The 11,436-nt window shown below is 32.1% G+C and overlaps 1 protein-coding gene across 1 annotated transcript in view; it reads right to left on the reverse strand.

Annotated features, from left to right (window-relative positions):
• LOC143205173 (uncharacterized) overlaps window positions 1–10,476 on the reverse strand; it is a 27,349-nt gene extending 16,873 nt beyond the window's left edge. Inside the window, exon 1 of the mRNA XM_076418281.1 lies at window positions 10,150–10,476. Coding sequence (XP_076274396.1) covers window positions 10,150–10,295 — 146 coding nt within the window. The 5' untranslated portion in view covers window positions 10,296–10,476. The remainder of the gene's footprint in view (window positions 1–10,149) is intronic.
• Between the last annotated feature and the right edge of the window lie 960 nt (window positions 10,477–11,436).

Here is an 11,436-nt window from a genome sequence, read left to right on the forward strand (position 1 = left end):
ATTGGGTTTATAACGGCGTTTCAAGTGTTTGTTTACGAAGTGGTTATCAAATAAAGTATTCCTTAACTATAATTAACTTATCAATCTACAAAAAATGCCGTCATTTTGTTTCAAGCTAAATCACCAACTATTAAGTGATTTAAATAAAAAGAAACAGCGAGGTTTCGAAAAATCCAGACTGAGTCCATAAAATGTGGAAATTCTGCGAATTATAATTATAATTCGTCATTTAATCAGTAGAAATGCTATCGAGTAGCCTTTGAAAGCTACAACAAACTTATCGATAATAAAATCAAGCCTGTGTCTTTGTAATTATAAATTAATTCTGTTTCATGGTACCACGGAAAGTTATATTCTGAGAAGGAATATATTTGGCAAGAACGTATTGTTATTTCTGGGATTTAAACGATGTGTGTGTTTTATTTTAACTGTGGTGTGACCAAATTGGATGTATTAACTTGACGTATACGACATTTTAATCGTTCTTTAAGTTACTTTATGAGTTAAATTAACGTGGTATTTAGTACAAACTATGTTAATAAGTCTAATAAGTGTTTCTTTCTTGTTGTAATCGCCACTGAAGAATGCTTCTACTGTTGTATGGCGAAATTACAAAAGAAAACATTACATTTACAAAATTTACAATTACAATAACAAAACACATTAACACAACAATTGCAATAACAAAGATTACAATAACGAAAGAAACTTTAATCTCGATTTCGTTAAATAATTCATATTTTTTAATATATTTAGTGTTTAAATGTTTTAAATGAAAATTTGATTCAACGAAAACCATGTTAAACTAATTATTTATTGCATTCAGGTGTTGATCTTGTATTGTTCAATGTTTTGACAGCTTTACTGTATAGTGGTCAGGTCACTTCGAGTCAAACAACACACATGTTTAGACATGTTTTTCAAAAATCAATATATTAAAGTTATTATTAGGATATTTTACCAAATTTAATTAACTACAGACATCTGCTTTATCGACAAATGTCTGGTTTATAAAAATATTAATAACCTAATATGTCCATTTATTAATAGTGGTTATCAAGCATCTTTTTATAAACAACTAACTGATACAGCGTGCACATTACTCTGTTCTACAACGTCAAAAATGTAAAAAACAAACTTTTAAGGATGTAACAGAAATATTGATAATTATCATTGTACGGAGAGTGACATGTGTTCATCAGTGACATTGAAAGCAATTTTGTGATGAATGAACTCATTTAAGAACGTATTAAGAAAAATGTGGTTTTATGTAATTATTATCCAAATTATATATGTATTGTGTTGTTATTATTTATATATTTTATTGACATTTAAGTCACGACTATTTTGTTATATCGAATGCAACAACAATGTTTTTTCCCATCAATAGATGTTATGTAAATATGTTTTTTTTATTGTATATATAAGTATCAACAAGTTGAGATAAAATAATATATCTTAATATCAAAAGTCTTAATTTTAATAAAATATTATTTAAATTTAGTTAACCATTAGTTTAGAGGATTTAGGTCTTTTAGACTAAAATAGAGACAAGATTATTCATTATTATATTTGAGCATTGTTTTTACGTAGTTTATTCTTTTAAGAGCTAACAAAACGCAAATTCTAGGGTCCTCTCTTTTGATATAATGTTCCTTATTCTTTTAGCATCTTTATTTTTAAACATTTATTCAAGTTAATAACTTATTCATTTTTGGATCTTAAGTAATTTTATAGCTAAGTATACAACAAAACTGTAATTTATGTAGGAAGATAGGTAACTAGATTTTCCAAAATAGGTGAAACTATATTCGCTGGTTTACATGATGAGCTAATTAGTAAATCAACAACATCAGTAATACTGTATATAAATCTGTATATTTTTTATGTAAAACAAGTGATTTTTTATCGTGTTTTCTCTTTAAAACAAAATGATAGAGAATATATGTCGAATACTACTAACAGGTCAATTGAAATGTCCTGGGCCTGACACATAGATGGCGCTACTAGAATTAAATCCATATGTCTTTTATTTAGCCTTAACCGTCAAAAGATGCGTGTATAAATTTGATAGCTGTCGGAACATTAATTTGTTAATTATAGCATTTTGAGTGAAGCAATATTTGTTATTGTGAAAAAATGTATAAAAAAGAATTTCGCGTGTTGATAAGGTATTGCTTTTAGAACGGAAAAAAATACAGTTAAAGCAAGAACTTGGCTTGATACAGAGTTTTCGGACACTGCTCCAGGAAAATCAACTATCAAGGATTGGTATGTTAAGTCTAGACGTGGTGAAATGAGCACCAAAGACGGTACACGCAGTGGATGCCCGAAACAGGTTGTTATCGACGAAAATATTTTAAAAATCTACAAAATGATTTTGAATAACCGTAAATTGAAACTGAATGAAATAGCAGACAAATCGCTAAAGATATCAACGGAACGTGTACATTATATCATTCACGAATATTAGGGTATGAGAAAGCTCTGTGCAAGGAGGATGCCGCGCGAGCTCACTTTCGAACTTGTTTTTGGTTGATGTTTGAGTTGATGATTCGAAGCAGTGTTTGGAGATGATCAAGCGTAATAAACACGAGTTTTTGCATGGATATGTGACAATGTATGAAACATGGCTCCATCATTTCACTCCGAAATCCAATCGACAGTCAGCCGAGTAGACTGCACACGATAAACTCGCTCCAAAGGGAAAACGCAACAGTCGGTTGGCAAGGTTATGGCGTGTGTATTTTGGGATGCGCATGGAATAATTTTCATTGACTACCTTAAAAAAGGAAGGAATATCAACAGCGACTATTACATAGCGTTATTGGATCGTTTTAAGGACGAAATAGCCGAAACATGGCCGCATTTGAAGAAAACGAAAGTGTTGCTTCACCAAGACAATGCACCGTGTCACAAATAAGTGAAAACGATGGCAAGAATCCATGAAATGGGTTTCGAATTGCTTTCTAATCTACCGTATTCTCCAGATCTGTTCCGCAGCGTCTATTTTCTGTTCTCAGATCTCAAAAGAATACTCGCTGGGAAGAAAGTGATCGTCGAAGCTGAGGCTTATTTTGAAGCAAACGACAGATCGTACTACAAAATGGTATCGAGAAGTTGGTGGGTCGCTATAATCAGTGTTGAAGGGAATTATGTTAAACAAAAAAACTAATTTTACAGAAGAACAAAACAAACACTACCAATATGTTCCAAATTTGTTACAAAATGTTCCAATTTACTCACGACGCACTGATTCTTCACGTCACGTCTTTTGCTATACATCTCTGAAGGGAATTAGAGAAAACTACAAGAAGTATTCATCTATACTCACAAAAGAACTGAAGTCTGGAAAATATGGCTTAGTACCTCCAAATCTGTATCCGGCAATTTGTTCAATTCCTCAAGCAGAATCAGCAAAGCATCTCACCATCCATCTCAATGGTAGATTAAATTGGAAGCATTATGTAGTTAGACAGGGAGCTGAGCAGATAAGACTCAAAATGAAAGAACTGTACTGATTTTCGGAAGACACTTTCAACTTGGTCTAAGAGCAACTATTTTATATATCAAATTGATTACTAATTCGTCATTGTCAGAACTATATTCTTCGATTACTTACCACTGCTCATGCAACTGCATGATGACCTTTTAAATCAAAAGGATCCACATCAAAAGGTAATTAGATCAACATTAGTATAGGAAATAAGACTGTTGAAGTAATTCAAACTACACCAAACTGTATAGTGTATAAGTGTTAGTATAAAAGATTAGTGGATTTCAGTCGATAGTTCCCAATACTAATATATATATATATATATATATATATAGCATTCATATACCAATTATCAGTGTTTATATAATAGTTTATTTAAACATCTATTGCTAAAGTTGAAGGTTATTTTTAAAACATATATTTTTAATTTAAAATATATAGGTTTATTTTTGTCAGTATTATATTAATAATTATAAACAAACATACATGTGAATATATTGTACAATAAATATTTATTGAACAAAATAATAAATACATATTCTTTGACTACAAAACTCTGCAGCAAAAAGTAGTCACAGTATATGTTGTTATGCTCAGAACGAAAATAACTGGAAAAAATTCCAGAACCTGAACAAAAGAACGTCTTCCAAGAAACATTGGTACCTCCACGTAAAGTTCTTTTGCCATGTGTAGAACATGTTGGTATTGATGAAGCCACTTCTAAAATCACTTAACAAAGTTGGTGATTGTTTAAATAGATAGTTTCAAGGTTTTCGGGCATCTCAGAAGCAGATGAAGGTGTTCTCGTCGGATCAGATATTAGACGGCTTATGACTGATCCATAATTCATCAAGATCATGACGGAATCTCGGGAATAAGGGCGTATTGCTTTTAAGGTCATGGCAAACTTTTTAGGCAATCATAAAGAATATTAAAATAATTTCAACTTTTAAGTTGCCTGATGAGTTTAAAAATACTCTTTTCATCCAGGCCCCGACTACTTTTCAGAAAATATGGAAGATAAGAATGATGGGAACACCGTGAACGATTTTACTAGAACGCTAAAGAAACGAAGAAAATATGCCAAGGAAAATGGAGAGTCTCAAGGATATGAGTTGGACGCTTCAGAAATGTACAAAGTGTACAAAGAGGAGCCTCACTAGGAAAAAGAGAAGGTTTTAGTGTGTGCTAATGAACGTATGCTAGATAAAACATATGTATCGTTAATGGCTTGCGAATAAAATAACATTATTCAAATCTTTTCCCTTTTATTTTAATTACAGAACGTCCTATGATATTTTCGGATTCACAACACCCAAAAACATACATATCACGCCAAAAAACCTAGACAGCTCTTAGAATACTGTTTTTTTTAGTGTTATTTTTCGTAAAAGAATATCTTATAATAGACATATTAATAACAAGATACAGTATTACAACAAGATTATTTACTAATTATTTCATTAATTAGTGCGTAAGTAATCAGCAGTGTCACAGTTTGGCAATTTTCATTTAAACCACATGGAAATATTACAGTAAACAATATCTGGTGAATGTAGAGGTTACGACATTGCGCAACATTGTTCTGTTTGGACAACGGTTTCACGAATAACAAAACTAGTGAGTGGTGCATAAGGTTTTTGTTGAGGTTGTTGTTTTTTTCTTTAATTGGTCGTTAGAAAAAAACGAAATATATTAATTCGGAAATAAGAATTATAATATTTTGAGGGTTTATCCCATTATTTTTGCTTAACAAATATGTTTAACAATGGCAGCAAATATTGACAGTATAAAATATTTTTAAAAAAATTAAAAAGTAAAAAATAATAAAACTTAGATTTTTAACACAAAAAATATGTTTTAAAATAAAATATGTACATAATAATTGTTGTAATAACTAAATAAAAATAAAGAAAAACCTTATTTAACCTATCTGCTACACGTATTAGTAAAGTAAAACGAGAGTAAAAGATATTTTTTTGGCAAAATTAGTTTTTTTTATTCAACATAATTCCCTTCAAGGGTGAGACACTGATTATAGCGACCCTCCAACTTTTCGATACCATAGGCCTAAGTTTCGTCGATCACCTCTTCATTCGACGAAAATTTCTTCCCAGTGAGCATTCTTTTGAAATGTGAGAATAGGAAATAGTCGCTGGGGGCCAGATCTGCAGAATACGGGGGATAAGGAAGAAATTCGAAGCCCAATTCATGGATTTTTGACACGGTGTATTGTGTTGGTGAAGCAGCACATTCTGTTTCTTAAAAGGCGGTCGTTTTTCGGTGATTTCATCTTTAAAAAGGTCCAATAACGCTGGATAATAGTCGTTGTTGATGGTCATTCCTTTTTCAAGGTAGTCAATGAAAATTATTCCATGCGCATCCCAAAATACAGGCGCAATAACCTTGCCAGCCGACTGTTGCGTTTTTCCACGCTTTGGACCGAGTTGATCATGTGCAGTCCACTCGGATGACTGTCGATTGGATTTCGGATCCAAATGATGGAGCCATGTTTCATCCATTGTCATATATCGACGAAAAAATTCGGGTTTATTACGCTTGATCATCTTCAAACACTGCTCCGAGGCATAAACTCGTCGTTGTTTTTGGTCAAAAGTGAGCTCGCGCGGCACCCATTTTTCACAGAGCTTTCTTATAGCCAAATATTCCTGAATGATATGATGTACACGTTCAGTTGATATCTTTAGAGTGTTTGGCATTTCATTCAGTTTGAATTTGCGATCATTCAAAATCATTTGGTGGATTTTTTAAATGTTTTCGTCGGTATCAACCTCTTTTGGGCGTCTACTGCGTTCACCGTGTTCGGTGTTCATTTCACCACGTCTAAACTTACCATACTAATCCCTGATGGTTCATTTTCATGGAACAGTGTCCGCAAACTCGGCATCAAGCCAAGTTTTTGCTTCAACAGTAACAAATGCTATAATTCACAAACTAATGATCTGACAGCTGTTAAATTTATACACGCGTCTTTGGAAGGTTAGGGTTAACTAAAAAACTCAACAGAAATATGGATTTGATGCTAATAGCGCCATCTATTTGTCAGGCTGTGGACTTTTCAATTGACCTGTTATATACATATAATTAAGCTTAATGCCTACCTAAACTTATTCATGTATTTACTATATTATTTTAACTACTACCAACTTAATTACCTTGAAGTCGGTACGAGCATCACATTTGATTTGTTTTATTCGTAATCTAATTTTGTGTAATTGTCACAAGATTACATTATCATTTTTGTATTATCTGGGCTCGGCACCGAAGAATGTTTTTGAATGATTGAGATAGAGTTAACATGGCCCATATTTTTATTAGAAGAAATTAGATTGAGTATCTAGTTATAACAGATTTAGGTGTTATTTAGATCTCATATAGTTTTCATCTATGAATGAAATTTGAACTCATCTATATGTAACGTCTTTTTTCATTTTTTGTCAAGTTTTTATGTGTTCTAATCCACTCCAGTCAATTACTAGTTAGTCTTGATTTTTCCATCGATCCTCCTAATTCAGCCACGTCTCTTACAGACTTACAGTTGTCTCTTGTAATTGTTTGGATGGAATGGATTTTCTCGTCTGACATTGATATCATCTCGATAACACTGTAACAAACTTACCTTTCTGTTTTGTAGTAGTTTTGGGGCTTTCAAATCTAGTGCCTTGATTTCTAGTAGGTCGCTTTCGTGCGAGAATATAATGTATAATAAATCATGTAAAGTAAACTCTCATTTCTGCTCGCTTTCCTGCAATTTGGCGTATAGAACATCCTTCTAGCCGGCTTGGTGGCGCAGTGGTAAAGGCGATGGGACGATCCTCCTACTGTTACGATAGCCGCGGGTTCGAATCCTGCTGGGGCATGGTCGTAAATTTATGTTTGTGATATAAAATTTGTGAATGTTCTAGGCAATAGTATAAAATCCGACAAGTAACGTGATCCCAGTCACGCCAGTAACCAGGCTGGGTAAGATCGGATCTCTTCTGGGATGATTTCTGACAGTTGGTCACTCGCCAGTCGGCAGGCTTAATGCTGAGGACCGTGGTTCGGAGCCCACGTTAAACTCTCCGTTTTTCAATAGATATCTGGTTTCTTCTCACATTTAATGTGCTTATGAAATGTTATAAATTTTTCACGAGGTCACAAAGTACACAGAATATGTGATTATACTGAATGATATACTGAATACTGAAGTATTCTGAGTATACTGAATACAATACTGAAAGCAATTACTAAAACCGCCAATAATAAGATCAATTAAAAATTGAGGTATTTCCAAAAAAAATGAACTGTAGTGTATGTTTGGAATGAATGTATATTATATTTCGTTATAAATTATAGAAAAAATGAATATTTATTCAAACAAGATAGTACCACTTAATATACACGGATTTTATAAATTATAATGGGTCAAGGTCAATCAAACACTAATCTATGACCTATGATTTGCCACTTTTCTGGTAAAACTCTCTGACGTCCCCTAAAGTAAATGGTGTAAATTCTAGAGGAATTTCTGAAGATGTTTCTTGAAATATTTGTGAGAAAAGATTATTATCGCGAAAGTACTTGAGTACATCTCTTCTTGAGTATATATATATATATATATATATATATATATATATATATATATATATATATATATATACTTTTTTAATGAGCCTTTTTATTAAATTATAAACAAAAATTTCATTATTAAATTAAAATTATCGATAAACAAGACAATATTTATGAAAATGTTTATTTTAATGAATTTATGGGGTGCTGTTGGAAATTAATATGAACAATCAGATAGGGTTATGCTGTGGTCTTAAGAATGGCGACCTTTATTATATGAATTAAAATTGGATGATTAACAACATTGGGTTCCAATATAATTAGAAGCTCATATACCGCAAAAACAGCAATATTTACAAGTGGTGGTTCAACAGTGTTGAGTTTTTAGATAAAAAGTACTGATTGTTGTTATTCGTTGAGTTGAGAAAGGCAGGTTTGATATGTTGTTCTTAAGAAGTAAGGTTAAGCAGTAAGAAGAGATGTAACAATAAAGTAACATGTACAAAAAATGTTAGCTGCTTCCTATAATATTCATATTCTTTAAAGTGGTTCATAAACTCATACTAAAAAGTGTCTCAAATATTGAATACCAAATATCGCAGGTTAAAAGCCCAGCAATTTTCTTATTTAATACAGACCAGCAAAACGTTTGAAGACGACGATAATTGATATTCAGTTAGTGTTGCATCTGTTGTACTATAAATATTCTGAGAGACATAGTGTGGCAAGATATCACGAGTAACTAGAACCGAAACATTTATAGTCTTTTGTTGAAAAGGGAATCCCCGTTGGGAATCTAACAACAAAATTATTCTAAGAAGAATATATATTTAGATTCAAAGAACATAATAACACATTCATTATTTATTAAACAGGCTAGCAGCAAAAATGGTTGTAAAAAGTGTTTAAACTAGCGTTGGATTAAAAAAATTAAGATGATGGTTAAAGAAGAAAGGCTCATCAAACAAACAAAAGTTTTAAACTTTTGTATCATATTAGTTATGGGAACTTTATTGTTGGGTCTTTGCTCAAACATTCAGTCTCAACTGTTGTTTCGAAGTTGATATAGAACAATAATGTACAAGTATCAAGCCCGACAAAAATTCATGGTTTCAGCTTAGCTGCTGATAAATGAGGAAGTTTTCTACACAAATATTTAAAACAATCGCCGTGTTTAGGTAAAAGTTTTGTAAATTGTTTCACTAAGACCAAATTTATGTGTGGTGGTGACAGAAGAATTTTTTTTTGGGCCTATTAAAGTTTTATCCAAAATGTTTCTTATGGGCTATTGTTTTTTGGGCCATTGTTCGTAATAGCTTGATCTACTTACCTATAAAACTTAAGATTTCCGAAATTAGGCAACTATAACTTTTACACGAGGTCACAAAGTACATAGAATATGTGATTATACTGAATTATATACTGAGTACTGAAGTATTCTGAGTATACTGAATACAATATGAAAGCAATTACTTAAACAGTCAATAATAAGATCAAATAAAAATGACGTATTTCCAAAAAAAATTGAACTGTAGTGTATGTTTGAAATGAATTTATTTTATATTTTGTTATAAATTATAGAAACAATGACTATTTATTCAAACAAACAAGATGGTACCACTTAATATACACGGATTTTATAAATTATAATGGGCCAAGGTCAATCCTTGTTCATAACAGTTTGATCTACTTGCCTATGAAACTTAAGATTTCAGAAATTAGGCAATTTTTTAGCTTGTTTTTGATGTTAAAATATTAAAATGTGAGAAATCAGGAACTACCATTTTTATATTGGTCAGAATCAATATACCAAATAACATATGAATTTGTTTAAATTATTGAAAATATATTTTCATCATTTGTTTCTGTTATATCTAACTCTTGTGGCTGAATGCTATTTTACTGATGAAAAACAGTTTGAAAATTCAAGTGTTTGTGCGCTTAATAAAATCGATACTTAAAACACCTGTTTCAAAGTAAATAACTGATACCGTTCAGATAATATTTTAGTTTATACAAAAAAAATAGAAAAAAGTCAATCCTAGTTATCTTTATCGCGAAATATGAAATACAATACTTACATCAATACTTTATAACCGTAACAAGCCTCCAGAGTAGACATTCTCGAATAATTGGTCGATATAATTCGCGATTGATCGCATGGTAATCGCTCGTCGATCAACTGATCAAGATCGGGGATGATGTGCAGGGTTCCTTGATCATCCATAGTTCGTACGCGATAGTTCCTTGAAACTAGAGGAAGATGCGAGATAGCATGTTCACGGTACTGAAAACGCGGCTAGACTGAGCCAGTCTGCAACAACAAATAACCAGATAATTTCACTTGTGTTTGAAGGACTCTCGTCGATAGTACGGGCTCGCTTGTTTCTAATCGTACTTCTTGTTCAATTAGCCAGTCTACTGGCGATCTTTTATCAGCATCAATTTCTTTTGGGATAATTTGTTATCGATATTATTTTTAAATAACTTTCAAATAAATATCATATTTAAATTATAACACACGAAGCCTATCTTATCAAGAAACGCATCTAGTTGCGCGATAGGGCGTCGAATGCGGTGTTGTCAACTTGGATAACTGTAGTTTACTGTGATATTTCATTAAAATTTTTATTTATCAGAAAACGTATGTCCTATTTTGTAACATACATAACCTTGAGGTATATGCGGTATCTTTTCTATTAACTTACGTTACTTATTCTGTACGTAATTTTGATAAATCTGATCCTTGACCTAATACATTCGGTTTTTTGGTGTGTATGTGTGACTAGTCTGGATTAGGTATTGGATATAAAATAAATATCTTCCGTTTAACAATAGAAAAGGCAACCTGTATTTTGATTTAAAGCGTCGTATCGTAGTATTGACGTTTATCCTCAAATGACGTGTTAATTGGTTGAGTCTCGGATCTGGCGCGTGTACGTTGCCACCTCTTAACCCCCAAAAGACACGTGTCAAGATTTCATCACAATCTGTCGGTTAGTTTGAAAGTTATCCTTGTTTCAGTAAAGCAACTTTTGTTTAGACATATAAATAGCCTCTCCAGTACATCGACTTTTTTATTATTACTTAATTATTACATTGTTAGTAGTCATTTACGACTAACCTACAATTTGATTTTATGACAACTTAAATCTAGGTACATAACTAGTAGTACCCATCGGCCCTAACTCAGTCTCTGGTGAAATACTGTTTATACATGTCACTGCTGTATTTTTTATTATATGCACCTCACTACATAATATTACAGATAGTTTGGTTCTTTTGAGCCTGTGTCCTGTTCTGGTGGTCTCATATCTCATGCCCCCTTGCAATTCTCTTGATTTCTTGACTGTTTGTGGGTATCTGGA

Source organism: Rhynchophorus ferrugineus, unplaced genomic scaffold (assembly GCF_030347505.1).
Source record: "Rhynchophorus ferrugineus isolate W39M unplaced genomic scaffold, kcgeb_rfMv2 rfM11, whole genome shotgun sequence".
Lineage (NCBI taxonomy): Eukaryota > Metazoa > Arthropoda > Insecta > Coleoptera > Curculionidae > Rhynchophorus > Rhynchophorus ferrugineus.